At 38.5% G+C, this 16,719-nt stretch overlaps 1 protein-coding gene across 1 annotated transcript in view; it reads right to left on the bottom strand.

Moving 5' to 3' along the window:
* Oatp30B (Organic anion transporting polypeptide 30B) overlaps positions 1 to 16,719 on the bottom strand; it is a 414,497-nt gene that overhangs the window by 82,990 nt on the left and 314,788 nt on the right. Inside the window, exons 6-7 of the mRNA XM_081755739.1 lie at positions 10,042 to 10,209; positions 4,278 to 4,481 (exon numbers count right to left, since the gene is read on the bottom strand). Of these exons, the coding sequence (XP_081611865.1) occupies positions 4,278 to 4,481; positions 10,042 to 10,209 (372 nt within the window). The remainder of the gene's footprint in view (positions 1 to 4,277; positions 4,482 to 10,041; positions 10,210 to 16,719) is intronic.

The raw sequence follows: 16,719 nt of genomic DNA, 5'->3' as shown, positions 1-16,719 counted from the left end.
CTACACACACACGGTGTTGGTTGGTCCTGTTTCCTACATAATTCTGATCATGCACATAATAAGGGCGAACACAATAAATAAACTAAAATTGATACACACATACAACTAGCAACGCCAGCGCTCTACTGAGTATTGATGTTTTTAAATAAATAAAACAACGGGAGAAATAATCCATTTCATTGTACGAAACAGAACGAATTATTATTCTCTGTGGAAAAGAAATCTGAGCGGATAATAATCACATTTCGCAAATAAATATACCATTAATGGTCTAACAAAGTAGTATTAATTATTCGGAAAATTAAAAAAAAAAAAAAATAAATAAAATAAAATAAAATAAAAATCCGAGTTTTTCTTGGAAACCACAATACACAAAATATGAATTTTGTTGAAGGTTTGACTGCATTAGCCAATATACTGATGAGCAAATTTAAATAAGTAAATCATTTTGCTTTAATTAAAAGAAAAGAATTTTCTTAATGCTTAGTAAAGGAACGAAAATCGAAGCAAGACCTCGTACTCAAACGAGTGTGAAGCGTTTCCTTCTACTCGCAAACATTAGCTCCGGCATTACTATGAATAAACCATAACTGCTTTCCAAGAGAAGCTTCCTCCCCCCCCTTTTTTTAAAATCATAATCCGTAGTAGATTCACGTCTGTTGAAGATGACTCAAGTAATAAACTGATGTCGCGAAAACTATTTAAAAAAAGAAGTCTAACAACTGAAGAATTTGTTTTACTGGTTTAGTTCCAGACTCCCCCCCCCCCTTCAGTTTACTTTTGAATTGTTTCTTCTTTATTTGGTGGCTTGTAATTGTTTTAACCAAAATTTTGTTAGTAAATTTTGACTAACGATTTTAGAATAACTTCTTTCTTCTATTCTGGATCACAAAGCTGCGACTTTTCTAGATATCGTATGAAACTGATACACACACTATATGAACAATACAAACGTCTGTATCAATTTGAATGTCACTGCTCAGTGGCAGATCGTTCAGCTTTGTTGCATCGGGTTCTTAGTTCGATCCCAGCTCGCACCACGTGAGCTTTGTAGTGGACAAACACCATATGCGTTGCTTTTCTCGTGGTTCTCCCGTTTCCTCCCACTTTCTTCATTCCACTATTTACTTCATTTCTCATCATCACTGTCTCCTTTAGCCTATCTGTCATAACCGTAGGACGTAAAACTTTCACAGAGGCGTTCTGACGCGTGATTAGTCATATACTAAAGAATTCGACTAACATAGGTTTCCTGCAGTAGTCAGGCCTTTAGTATGACGTTAATCATACTTCAAAGTGACTCTGCATAAGGCCCATTTTGACTATTGCGAAATTAGTCACAGACACCCCTCCACCACTCCGAATAAAGTGGTGATGAGTAACAGGTTAACTGATGAACTATTACTAGGAATTAAATAATTTATTTAATGTAACCAAGTAAAAGATACAGAATATTTGTGAGCAAATGCTTCTACTGTACTTTTTTAAAATAATAATAATAATAATAATAATTACCGTATATGCTGCCGTATAAGGTGCAGCTGTTCTTCCTTTAAAATAAGTTCAGAATTCGAATGCGCCTCATATGCCGATACAGAGATCATGATTATTTCAGTTTCAATAAGTATTCCCTCTTCTGTGTTGTTTGATGTACAGTATGTCTGTCTTGTTTCTTTACGGTGTGCAACAACATTCCAGCTGCGTACAGTTTAGTGACTCAGTAAATGTAGTTTGGTTACAATCACTTTATTTATGGTTTCATGGTATATAATGCACATGTGCTATAGAAATTCCCAGACGCACACGGATTCTACAGTTAGTTAAGAATAGTTAATTCCGCACATGTTTCTTGCCTAAATATCACTTCGTAGTTTTAAAGAAGAACAATTCTTTATAAAATGCAGAGAAAATAATGTTTTCTGATTCCTAAAAATTGAATACAGAAAATGTGGTATGTCATACAAAGGCAAACACGGTAGTCCTGTTTTATTAATGCCACCCATAGTCATAAATAGTAAGAAATACTGACTTATTTTTTCCTCGAGATCCCGATTTTGGAATATGTGTTGGTGCTTAAGGACAGGTGATATTTGACGTTCTATACAAAGACTTGAACTTTACATCTGGGAAATGAAATTTACAGACAGCCAGACATCAGCAACCACTGCAGTTGGTCGGTAACTGTCAAACTATTTTATGAAGGAAATCTACACACGCACCTTGTACTGTCAATCATACGCAAGAGAGTTAGACTTCCTACTCCAATTGGAACTGTCAAATGCAGCAAAATGTAATGGCTCACGTTTGACGAGATATCAAGTATACTCGTGTCTCTAAAAGCTCCTTGCGTGGATGACGAAGTACAGAAATAGAAAACATAACTACTTCTACCTTTACACATGCGGTTTCTTTTTGCTCTCCTTTTAAAAAAAACATACCAACCTAAAGTGGTGATAAAGAATGTGTATCTCCCGTGGTTTCTGTTCTCTCCTCTGGTGAAAGGAAACAAAAACAGACTGGAGCAACAGGGATGGAAACTAAGCTTTAATTACCGTACGCAAAGCAAGCTGTGTCATTTTCAAGAATATCACAGCATGGCTATTCAGAACAGAAACAGAGCATTGATGACAACGTATGCACTAGTAATCGACGGGCCAGTAATAATAATAATGGAACAAAATATTAGGAAAATCATTCTACTGGCCCATTCTTGCTCTTTTGACGTTTTTAAATTAAATTTTCGCCTAATTCAACTTGTGCAGTGAATCATGAAATCACATTTAGTCGGGCCCGTATTTATATATTGTGCGCCCCTGTGCTTTAAATAATTTGCTGCCCCTTCTTCCGCACAAACTTATGTCTCAAACAAGGAAACAAACCGTAATTATGCAAACTTACCAGCTCGTGTTGAGTAGCAGTTTAAGTATTAAAAGTTTAAACGTAATTTTAAGTGACCTAATTCTCTCAATGATGATTATAATGTGGTGTTCTGCCCGAAGGTATTTATTTGACCCGAAGGTCTCTGGCCATTGTGAACCCACGGTGGTTTACCATTGCTTTCCATGGGATGATGAAGACGTTCCCAGGGAGGGGGCGAGATTTTAAAAGTAATCGAAAGCGACATAGATTGGTATTGAATTCATAGTTTTTCGAGGTCCTTGAATTTAACAGTATCAGTTTTCATACCCTCCCCCTCGGGACTGATATATAATCAGATAAGCTAGCTAATTAGCAATTACTGTAATTAGAGCGATGCAGATCGAGAATAGCTTGTAATTAAAATCTTGTGCTTTGTTAGGCCAGCCAATGAGGAGTCTGCTTTACACAGTAGCATTTTTCTAAATATTATCGCATAGTTGTCTTCGATAAATCTACCCATACTTCTGGAGATAGGAAGAAAATTTGACACCTCTGCTGAAGAATTTAATAAAACCCGTGAGTTAAAAATCTGCTTCGGTTTTAGGTTGATCGGAGTAGCTTCTAGACGCATTATATATATATATATATATATATATATATATATATATATATATATATGGACGAATATTCCCAACTTCTTTTTGATAATATAGGGGGCCACGAAACATGTAAAACCGTTGAAATTCCTCGAATTCGATTTTTTCCACGATCACAGTACTTCTCTTCTATAGCCGATCTACACAGAAACTTTCTTAGATCTGGGTCTCTTACCGTCGGTGAAATACTTCGGCACCATCCGTCAAATTAATTTGTTCGTAGCCAACCGATTCGCTATGATTTCAAAGACTGATCAGTCTGTAGTTCATCAGGTATTATTACAGCTTTGAATTGTATATCTCCTGGAATACTGTGTTCCAAATTTCCACATACCGTGAAACAACCCTTATGGAACAATATTATAATAAGAAATGTAATTATTTCTGCCCAGTACACACAAACATGTTTCTCAATTGGATTGTCTTGGCGTTTAGAATCTCTTGCAGTATCAAAAGTGTGTGAGATGTGAACCTACAGCTTAACGCGGGTTCCAATCCACATGAGCTCCCGCCGGGAATCGAACCCTGGTCTCTAGTGTCGAAGACGCACACGTATCTCAAGAATGGTGAAAGATATAATCCTAAATAAATGTAAGGTGGAAAAACAGTGTTTTGTATATTCATAGAAAGTTTTGTTACAATGTCTCCAGAACTTTTCTCTTTAGCGTTAACGAGCTAAGATAAACATAGGTACATTTGTATTTCCTATATAAAAAAATAATAATAATATAAAGAATTGCCAACCCTGTTTCGGGTACTTACCAATATATAGGGAAGCACTTTCTGGCCTGACATGATCGTCGATGTATGTGGTGCCCAAAGTGAAGAGAGGGGAGCCTCCACACCCCAGTAACAGCTGTGCCACTAGGAATAACAACACAGGTCCCGCCGTGGAGGGGGAGCCCTGAATACAGTTGTCTCCTCGCGGATAATGGTTGTTCGGCGATAAAGGCGGTGACGATAAACCTGCATCAAAAACAGAGAAAAAAAAATTTCATAAAAGAAAAAGATTCCACTCGCTTTGAGATATAAAACACATGTGTATTCGTTCTAGAAAAGGGAAAAATGTATATTTACTTCTGTCATTGCTGTTTTTACGATATTCGTCGCTACATCAGGATATTGCTTCCATATTCTTCAGAAGCAAACCGAACATACAAGATATATATATTGAGGAAGTGCTTACATTGCACACACATATACATAAAGAAAACATCATATAATTCATCTATCATGAAATAAAATTCGTTTGTAACCAAGTCAGGACACCTGTACTCTCCTTTTTTTGTAGTTCTTCAATTCATACATTTCATTTTTCAAATAGTGCTAAGACTGAGATGAGGAAAACAGCCAGGTAACAAGCTGTTCAGTCATGGCCAACTTCCGTTGTCTGGTTTAAGGTTAGTGTAAAGGAACAAGTTATGCCGATAGATGTCGCTATAGTCTTCGTATCTCTCCCATGTATTTTTTACCTTTCAAGAAAATTTACAATTTCTCTTATAAATTTCAACCTAGAGACTTCAAATTTTTAGAGAAGGAACTTCATAACCTGCTAAAGGGAACAATTCGTGCCGATTTTTTATTTAAAATTTTCTTCACTGTTGAAACAGCTCCATTGTTAAAGGTTTGGGTATCCATTTCAACAATCAAGCCATTTCAACAATGAAGAAAATTCTAAATAAAAAATCGGCACGGATTGTTCTCTTCAATAGGTTATGGAGTTCCTTTTCTAAAAATTTCAAGTCTCTAGGTTAAAATTTGTAAGAGAAATTTTAAATTTTCGTGAAAGGTAAAAACTACATGGGAGAGATACGAAGACTGTAGTGCCATCTATCGGCAAAACTTGTCCCTTTAAACCAACTTTAAAATCAATTCGAATCCTTAAAAGCTGAAAGGGAGAAAATAAAATAAGTAGGAAACTTCAAGCATATAGATAAGTCATTTCGAACTAATGCTCATTTATGTTACAGTTTGCTTCTCGCCTTCTCAGTGAGGAGGGTAGGAGCTGACACGCAATGATAGGGTAGTAGAAGGATTTGCACACAAACTAACTTGTGGAACCACGAGTACGCGTACACTGTCAACGCTTGTTTATTCTATTCCTTACGTTATTCTCTTCTCTGATTTTCTCAGATTATAAAAAAAATGCTTCTACGTCATACATCGGCCAACTGGAAATGATTACCCTAAATAATATTAGTGAAATTCTGAAATGTGAATGGGAAATAAAACCGAGGATAGGAATGGCAAAAGTCTTCATGAATAAGAAGAAAAACGTCTGTTATGGGTCGCTGAATATAGTTACGACGCTCCGCCTCTGACAAATCCTGTATGGAGAAGTCGCATGGTATGATATCACATAAATAGGGAGCTCAATTTGACATACTACGACAAGCAATCCATCCATCGAAATGTTGATCCAAGAAATCTCTTGCAACAACACCAAAGTAAGGTGATGCTCCACCGTGTTGCCAGGTAAACTGAATGTCTTTATAACAAGGGTTATTTTTAAGTTCTGGAACGACAAGTTCCTGCAGCATCTGAAGGTATGTGTCACTGGTAACATTTGCTTCAAGAAAGAATGGTCCTATGACCTCACCACTTCAAATACCACCTCAAACAGTGACATCAGGAACATTTAACTACTCTGTCACCATTTCGTTCGGACTGTTATCACTCCAATAAAGGTAATTGTGTCTGTTTACGCGACTGTTCATCTATGATGAGGTCTCACCTGTCCACAAAATTCGTTTCTAGAAAGTCTCTGTCAGCCTCGTTCCGAATGAGAAACCATTCACAGAATTAAACACGTCGATGATCCGGATCACATTTATGCAACGCGTGCAGAAGCTTTGGCAGATAAGGTTTCATCTTCAAATCGTTTAACGTATTCCTTAAAGAGGTACACACCATTCTCAGGTCAGGTGCGCTCTTCTGGTAAACTTCTTCGGGCTAGAAAAAAAAAAAAAATAATAAAATAAGGAGCAACAAGTTCAGTGTTTCCTTCATTTCGTACACTTCATGGTCGTAGTAGCCTCGAATTGTTCGTTCAGGTTCTTCATAGTTTGACATGATGGTGGTTTCAAACCGAGAAATCTTCCTCTGGAGCCTGTTGCCACCATATTTGTGTCTGTGTTGTCTTTCCACCAAGCTTCTAACATGAAAATATGTTGTTCCTTTGTTAATTTGCGATTTATCTCGACCCTGTATTACTCGACACTTCTTAGTAAACAACTCTTCACAAAACACGTACCAAAATATGCTTGTTGATAGCTCGATTATTTCTTTTACTTGTTTTGGGGAATGTCACTTTGTGCCCATCCTGTATACGTAAATAATAATAATAATAATAATAATAATAATAATAATAATAATAATAAATAATAATAATAATAATCTAAAATCATGCTCCCTTTTTAAAAGATTATCGAACATAATAAAACAAATCGTACTAACAAATAGAAGATAATCCTATTTTCAAGAAAATTCCTTTTTTTAAAAAAAAAAAATATTTATGTATGACTAAAAAGAAAACTACGGGAAGTACTCATGTAATCACTTGATTTTACATGAGAATTGAAGAATGTATGAATTCATAACGCTCTCCATGCTTTTCCTTTTAGTCATGCATAAACAGATTTTTTTTTAAAAGTATTTTTTGAAAACATCATTAGCTTTTACCTTTTAGTACGATTTATTTCCTTTGTTACTTTTTAAAAGAAAGTATGTTTTTAAAATATTTATTTTATTTTGTTTTTTAATGTTATAAAAAAATGTGAAATTTTGTTCGAACATGTGAACGTTACTAAATAATTCTGCTTTACGAAAGAACAATTTCTGATTGTATGCATGTGATCTTCAAAAAATCAAGCAAGAGATGTGTTGAGTTGATTTTGAGTTTAACGTCCTGTTCAGCAGCGAGGCTATATGAGACGTGGGTCTACTGATTAACGTGGAATCCGAACGACATGAGCTCTCCGTTGGAAATCGAACCTAGGTCTCTTACGCGAAAGGCGCGTACGCTAACCGCTTAGCCAAGGGAGCTAACCCTTAACTTTTGTATAAGGAGACTCAGTGGTAGACCGCTTTGCACACTTCTATTGGTACGTCATGATATCAAATATGAATATTGTAAGGCTATTTTGAAAAGAACTGTTAAGTTTCGAAAAGTTAAAAATGGAATATTGTTAACCAACTTATGTCGCTATGGCAAGGTTCATCGTTATATGACGTCAGGAAATAAGTTATTAACACAAAATTACAAGATTTGAAAACAAAATCAGACCATTGCAAGTTACGGAAAAGCTTGTAAATAATTAAATATGTATACCGTACAGTATACATTCATTCTGTAAATAAATGTAATTGCGTTTATAGTTGAATGAGTGAGTTTATATTGGGCTGGTGTGATTGAAATATTCGTTTTTATGTCTAGTGCGGTACTACAAGGTAATCGTAGAAGTTCTTGCCATTCTAAAGCAGTGATAAACAAATAGTAATACAGTGAACAGTACGTATCTTTAGGTTTCGAAGTAATCTCCATCAGCATCCAAAAACATTTGCCAACGTTCCTGTAGCTGCACAACACCTGGTGATAAAATTAAATGGTCGTGAATCCAAAGACGTCCATGAGTGCGTTCCATACATCTCCCTCATTTCCAAAGGATCTCCCACGGAGGTGGCTGTCGAGAGAATGAAACAGGTGGCAATCTGTTGGCGTAAGGTAAGGTGAATATGGTACATAGCACACTGTCTCTTAGCCAAGTTGCTGAAGGGTCTTCCGCACACATGTGGCTTGGCATTGTTATGCAGAAAAACACACCTTTGCGATTCACCAATGCCGGCTCCTTTTACCGCACCCTTTGCAACTGCTGAGAGTAGAGGTCAGTAGTGATTGTCTGACCCGGTGGAAGGAGCTAGTAATGCACCACTTGGCGACAATTCCACCATACAGAGAGCATAACCTTTTGTGGCTGCAAAAGTTGTCTTGAGGTGTGATGAACAGGGTCACGTAGCAACAACCAATGTCTGGTATCTTGATAGTGTCACAGGGGACCCATTTTTCGTTATCAGTGAGCAAGCGATCAAAAATGGGTGTGTTCAGGTGCCAAGTAAGCACGGACAAACAGGCCGTCACTTATGGTTCCTTGTTGACTGCCTACAATGTGTGGGGTACCCACTTGCTTACTTTGTATGCAAGGGCGCCGATTTCTCTGTAACTTTGGGGGGAAGAGCATTCAGATGTGGGTTGCAGACAAGGGTCTAAGAAGGCATATATGAGGATTTTAAGACGAATTCAAATCATGCCAAATATTGCATATTCATATAACAATAAAAAGTATACACAAAAATACATATTCATAAAAGATACATGGGCTCACCCGCCATCCCCCCCCCCAGGATCGGCGCCCTTGATTGTATGGTTTTCTTATCCCATGCACATACTGTTCCAGAACCATGGAACCTTTCTCCAAGTTTATCACACGTTAGACTACTATCATCCTCGATGGCTGCTTTCAAAGCCTCGTCATGGAAGACATGTGGTCGTCCACTGCGAAGTTCATTTGAAAGGCTCCCGTCTCCCGAACATAATTTCTGGAACCAATGCCTGGCGGTGCGTTCTTTCACGGCACTCTCTCCAAATGCCTGGCATATGCAGCGACTTGATACGGTAGCGAAGAGGGCCACTTTAAAGTCATGCAACAAACACACGAACAAGTTGCTTCGATATCTCCATTTCTTTTCGACACTGAACGAGCTACGATTAGTGTATATGCGTAACCTACCTGTATTACTGAAGGTCGATGGTCAGATAACTCTCGATTGCTTGGCAGGCACGTGCGTCATTTCGTTTTCTCTCTGTGTGAGAGAACATGGTTAATGGGAGGTCAAAAACGGTAAGATCTTTTTTGGTTACCTTGTACTACTTGGAAGCTCGCAATGGATGGACAGAGGTGAAGCGTACGACCCCCTCTGCAACTGCTTGTGTTCAGAAGGAAACTGTGTGTTGTTGAAGAGAGTCATGTGGCAGTAGATCATGGAGAACACACAATTGTGAGTGATTTCCCTTTTGCTAATTCAAACTGGGACAATATGCACATCCAGCCACGAAAAACATCAACAGTACATTTACGTCAGAAGTGATGAACGCACGTAGCATACACTGTTGGTTTGTGAAATATGTTGCCTCGAAGCGGCCACCGACCAACAGCAGGATTTGACGAGTTCTTCAAGAACACCGTGGAAGCGGCTCATCGGAAAGATGTTTGTGCAATTCAGACGATTACTTCTTTGCGTTGTAGACTTCATACTTGTCTCGTTATGGAATCCAATCGTTGGCTGAGCGATAGCAAAAATGTGTAGCTGCAACCAGAGACTACTTTGACTAACCGAACAGTTTTCATTATTTGGTCTGAAAATAAGGACATGTCTGTAGGACATTTCAATTATACCTACCTAATATAATACGCAAGTGTAAAAAAGATGTTACGGTGTATGAAACCAAATCAATGAACAAATGACTCACCTGAGGATAGTCGCTCAAGGCCCATATCCTGAGCCTGTCCCCTGACGGACACACCGCGACAAATGTTGTCCGAGGTAGCGTTGTTAGCTCCTACGCCACCCGAATGAGGTTCAGCGATGAAATGGGGAACGATGAAAATAATTGAACCTAACCCCATGATAACAGAACCTAGAAAGAAACAACACATTATTAATAAACGAAACATACCCAAATAGACGTATTTTCTATCTAGTCGCTAGACTTAATAAATTAATTATCTGAACATTATAACCAATTCTTAAGATATAATTCAGAGCATAATCTCAACACCAAGATATAGCACAATCTTGAACTCGATGATCTCGGATATTAGTTTGCTTGTTCCCTTTCCCGTTGGTCTAATGACTAGAGCGTGCGCCTTTGTGTGTACACGGTCCCGGATTCGATTCTTGGTGGAAGAACACTGAAACTTGAGCCATTATGGTGCTTCGGATTCCACCTTAATCTGTAGGTTTACGTCTGCTGAAGGACAACACTAAATTTCAAAAACAAACAAACAGTTAGTTTGCTTCTACGATTCTCATAAAACCACAGAGACATAAGTAATACATATAGCGACATCATGTTAGTAAAGCAGTGATGATAGATAAATTAAAACGCCGACAGTCTCTCTCCACATACATTACTTATATATCCATGATTATTTGCACTGTCAATCTTTCTACAATTACCTCTCGCCTAGCCTTCATCCTCAATACTTCCTTACATTTGTTTCCTACCTCGCCGTCTCCTGTCCCAACAATTCTCTACACTCATCTCGTGCCTCGCGTTCTTTTCTTCAACACTTCTCTGCACTTATCTCTCATCTTGCCTTGTCTTTCAACGGTTTCCTCTACTTATCTCCACCCTTTGCCTTTTCTCTCAACACTTCTTTATACTTATTACCCACCATCTTGTTTTCTTCCTCAACCTTCTCTACAGTAGTGTTGTCAACGGCTCGAGCGTCTCGGCTCACGGCTCAGTGACCACCGAGCCGAACCGAGAAGTGAGCCGAGCCAACACCTCGCCCAACCGAGCTGATGGCTCACCTGAGCCGAGCGGAGCCTATGGCTCATTCCAACCGGGCCGGCTCGAGCCGATGGCTCACATGAGTCGAGCCGAACCGACCCAATGGCTCATTCTAATCGAGCCGAGCCGGTTGACATCACTACTCTACAGTTATCTTTGCATCTCCTTATTCTCTTCCAACAATTCTCTCTCGCATCGCCTTAATCTCTCTCAACGCTTTTCTAAACTTATCATTCGCCCTGCTTTCTCTCTCAACATTTCTCTGTACTTATTACTCGCCTCGCCTTCTTTCTCAACACTTCTCTACACTTATTTGGTCTAGGAATTAATTCGTGCGGGTGGACAAGAGATGGCGCAACGAACGGAGCGTCACACAGTTCCGTGTATCCACACATGTGTTGCAAACCCCTGTCATCGCGTATCGTTCGTAGTATAGGGCAGTGGATTAAAGCGTCAACAACACCAGTTTGTAGTTAAGTGAACATGGCGCAATTTGTGCCTGATAAAGTGTTTTTGCGGGGTGTCCTGCTGCATTACTTTAACATGCAGAAAAGTGCGACTGAAATTCATCGTATTTTGGTGGAAGTGTATGGTGACCATGCTCTAGCTGAGCGAACGCGTCAGAAGTGGTTTGCACAGTTTAGAAGTGGTGATTTCGGCTTGGCAGACCAAGAGCGAGCTGGACAGCCAAAAAAATTTCAAGACGAAGAATTGACAGCATTGCTCGAGCAGGATTCGTGTCAAACGCAGGAACAACTTGCAGCAGCATTAGGCGTTGATCAAACAACAGTCTCCAAACGCTTGAAAGCCATGGGAATGATTCAAAAGATGTCACATTGGGTTCCACATGAATTGAAAGACAGAGACGTTGAAAGACGAAAAACCATTTGCGAATTGCTGCTTCAACGACAGAGCAGAAAGGGGTTTCTGCATCGAATTATTACGGGTGATGAGAAGTGGATCCATTACGAGAACCCTAAACGAAAAAAGGCCTGGGTGAAACCAGGTGAACCAGGTCCATCACAACCAAAACGAGATATTCACTGTGCAAAGGTTATGCTGTGCATATGGTGGGATATGAAAGGTGTGGTGTACTATGAGCTGCTGCAACCGGGTGAAACTATGAATGGAGAACGTTATCGACGACAATTAATGCGTTTGAAGCAAGCTCTGGCCAGAACACGACCAGAATGGGAGAACAGACATGATAAACTTATTGTTCAACATGATAACGCTCGCCCACATGTCGCAAAACCGGTCAAAACCTATTTAGAAAATGTCGGATGGGAAGTTTTACCCCACCCGCCGTATTCACCAGACGTTGCTCCTTCGGACTACTACTTGTTCGATTGCATGAACAACGATTTGATTGGACAGCGGTTTACTTCTTCAGAAGATATCGAAACATGAGTCTCTGACTGGATCGCTTCCAAGGATGAGGACTTCTTTCGCCACGGAATCCGTACATTGCCTGACAGATGGGCGAAAGTGGTGGCTAGCGATGTACAATATTTTTCTTAAGGTATTTATGTATTTTGTGTTTGTACTACAGCTTCAATGTGTGCGTACCAACCGCACGAATTAATTCCTAGACCAAATATCTCCTGGCTCGCCCTCTTTATCATCCTTTCCTTACGCAGACTTCAAAAACATTGTAATTTCACAATAGAAGTTGCTTCTTTTTGTCGTGTGATACTGGAATAAGCAATATTTTAAAATATAGTTGTCTGAGGGTTCTGTCGTCCAAGGACCTTAGTCCCTTAAATATGTCAGAATTATTTCATAAAGTGTTACGTAATTATCGCAGTTTGATAATAGCAGCAAGTACGAAAGTTGCGCAATGCAGGACTCTACAATATAATATATTCAATTACAGTTGCTTAATAAGATAGGCGTCATTATGTTACTAGTATGGAAAATATGTGTAGAGACGGGGAGATTATAAGAAATATACGGAGAATGTCGAAGAGTAATATGTAGTAAAATTACAAAACAAACCAACTTTTATTATCGGCAGTAAAACTGTCAAAAATGCATAAGCGTCCACATGAAGATTGGAATGATTCAAATGTTGCTACCGGTACGAAGAATTAGTCTCTTGCTATTGTCATCAGTTGATTAATATTTTGACCTTCGTGTGAAAATGATGATTTTGTTTGTGTGCAAATTAAAAGGTATAATCTTAGGGGGGAGTGTATTAATGACATGGAGCGTGTTACGATTTTTTAATTTCTGAGGCTGTGCAGCATATACGAAGGTAATATTAACGAAAATTGGTTTAAAATGACTTCAATATCTACTAATGTTAAAAGTGAATACGTTGGGATCTGAGCACATATGGACTATAATAAGCAATCCTTTCCTTAAAGAAAGAAAAAAAAAAGTCAATAGACTGAATTGTGCGCAGCTGACATATAAACCAAAAGGTCATCGCTTTAGAGCTTAAGGAAGTTGGGAAACATATCCACACATCTGCATGTTGGATCATATGATGTAAATTCAGTTAGGGCATATAAAAACTTCCTGAAAATGCTGGCAGTGAAGGAAGGAGGTAGTCGAAAGTACATGGCAACTGTCCAAACCACTGGGGAGGACTTGCATTGCACTTCTTGCTGTGATTCATAACAATTGGGTGTTGTGTAAAGCAGCTGAGAGAACACCTTTAGACATGGCTCTTTTTCTTTCACTAGCATTTTATTTTTTATTTTTTCAAAATACTAATAAAACTAAAGAACAAAATCGAGAAGTTCGTGGAACACACTTCACAAAACTTCCAAAATATTACAATAATAATTCGTGTTTCTTCTTGTAGAAATAATATTTGTGACGAAAAATGTGATCGTAATGTCAGTTTAAGATCAACCATAAAATAAAAGCTGCAACTTCAATAATGGTCCAAAATTGGAACGTGTGCAGCCCATTTAAGATTTTTTATTAAAAAAAATAATAATAAGATTTTGGCATGGACGATGTTCAAAATGGCACAAAATGATCACATTATTAAAATATCAATATTTTGGAAGAAGACAAAACGTTTAAAGACACGCAAGTCATTACACAATATTATCCAATAATAAAAATGGTTTAAACCTTGTTATATCACATCTTTCGTGCATAGGCCTATCTCTTGTCGCGGAAGGATTCTGATTACTTATAGATGGAGAAGAATGATGAGAATTAGCTGAGTCGAGCAGAACACGAATGAGAGGGAGTTAGAAATTTTGGGGAGAGAAAAGAACAATTTGAAATATTAAGAAGAGGAAGAAAAACTGGCTGAAACATTGGCTAAGAAGGAACTATATCATGAGGGACATGCTAGAGGGTATGGTGGTAGGAAAAAGAGGGAGAGGGTGATGGTGACTACAATTAATGGATGATACCACAACAGAAAAATCATACGTGAAGACGAAGAGGTTAGCAGAAGATCGTGGAGCATGGAAGCTTCTCAGTTGCGGCAAGTAACCTGCCAATAATGGTAGAACACTAAATTATGACGATAAAGATTCTGACTAAATTAAGAGTCGGCAACGATAGGTCCTTACCCTTTTTACCCAAATTCTGAATTTAGACTCAAATACGACGGGTGTTTACAGCTAGTAAGATATACGAGAGCGTTTCCAAAAGTTCCCGCCCTGACATTGAAATATCGCGCCACTGGTAATAAGCTGTTCATGGTATATAGTGCCATCTGTGAAAGAAATATCAGTTTCAACCGTCCAGCAGCGTCAGTTCGTTGGAGGTGATAATTTGAATCAATCGCTGTATATTGAGCTTGCACACTGCAATGCTCCCGTCAACAAGGCTGTTGTTGCCCAAGCCACAGTACTAAATCTAGACTGTAGGGGGAGAGTTAAATCTTTTCGAAGTCACAGTATTTTGCTGGAGCCTTGGCAAAAACAACCCTGTGGAATGGAGCGTTATTATGTAGAATGCAAACTCAGCACACAGCGGCTAATTCAAATGACTGCCTCAAACGAACTGCAGCAGATAGTTGAAATTGATACATTATTTCTTCCATATGTGGTACTATATGCCATGGCGCGTTATTACAGTGTCAGGTCTAAAACTTCTGAAAATACCCTCATAATTTAATTGCAGCTTCCTTTATTTAAGCTTTACTTCCTGGTTTGAATTGGTAAATCAGTGTACCTTCTACAAGAAGCCCATCTCTATAGAGATGATAGATTTTAACTGGAAATTTTAGCTCTCGCTCTATAGAAGTTTCACTATACATGATACTGACATGGAAAAGTGTGCTACATGGAAAACTATGAGACATAGAACTGGAAGCAGTTTATGCCCAGTCAAATTACTCACGAACGAAACGAGCCAATTCAATATATTGATTAGATTAGGGTTTCCAGATTTTTAGACGAAGAAACAGGGACACCCGGTGAAAATTTACACTGAAAGCTAAGATATATGAAAATTTACATTATAGTCATAATTCTCCACTTGCTTTCTGCTGAAATATCAGAACAAATTAAATCTTAGGTCAACACTCAGCAAAAGCGAGTGATAGGTTATTCCTATTAGTTGAATATCGATGACCAATACAACCTGGATATTTTAATATAGCACGAATGATGTTAACTTATGTTTGGACAATTTTGAGGGGAGGGAGCAGACTATGTAAATCCGAGTTTGTTCCGGCTAGTATTAAACCAAGACGTTAAGAACAAATACGAAACGCCTCAGATACTTGCAATATATCGTCAAATTTTGATATATAACAACTGTCTGTACACTACAAACAAGTGAAAGGCTTAATTTCATTAGAAGAGAAATCCAACAACATGCTAATTTGGGTTAATACGAGGCCTGCTGGAAAAGATTCTGCAAACTAATACTACTTACAGTAGCGCTAGCATTTCGATAATATGAAGTTTGGAAGAATAGATCCTTTTACGTGTGTTTAAATTTTCTTTGATTACAGAGATAATAAATATTTTTACAGAAGTAATTTTATACAATATCCAATACCAGAAACAATTAAGTTACGTTGGTTGGATTAGAGTTTAGTGCTCCTTTCAGCACCGAAGCTATGTCACGTGGATTTACAGCTTAACGTGGGATCCCAACCACACGAGTTCTCGCTGCTGAGATTCGAACCGGGCTCTCCAGCGCCGAAGGCGCATAGACTAAACCATATACTCAAAAAAGACTGAGATGTTACAACTAGTCCGCTATTTATGCGTACCAACAAACCTTTGTCTATAACTCTTCATCATAGTCCAACTTTTAAGTGTTCAAAACACCTATCTTTGTCTCAACTTCCTAACTTTTGGAAGGATTCTTATAGCTACGGGCATTGCTAGGGATGCATTCGAGTCGAGTCGAGTCGAGATTTAAGCCTGTCTCGACTCGTCTCGAGAAAATGTTGTCTCGACTCGTGTCTCGACTCGAAAATATGTTTCTGTCTCGACTCGTGTCTCGACTCGACAGTCTCTGTCTCGACTCGACTCGAATTCGAATCGAGACGTATCGAAATTCGAGTCGAGACAAAATGTACGAGTTAAAATATACGCACACATCAGCCAGACCATCATGACTACCTACCTAATTGTCAGTATGTCGACTTTTGGCATGGATAAAAACGGCGACACGTCTTGGCATACACGCAGTGATCCT

Source organism: Thermobia domestica, chromosome 4 (assembly GCF_964235325.1).
Source record: "Thermobia domestica chromosome 4, izTheDome1.hap1.1, whole genome shotgun sequence".
Classification (NCBI taxonomy): domain Eukaryota; kingdom Metazoa; phylum Arthropoda; class Insecta; order Zygentoma; family Lepismatidae; genus Thermobia; species Thermobia domestica.
This window is presented reverse-complemented; position numbering and strand designations above follow the sequence as displayed.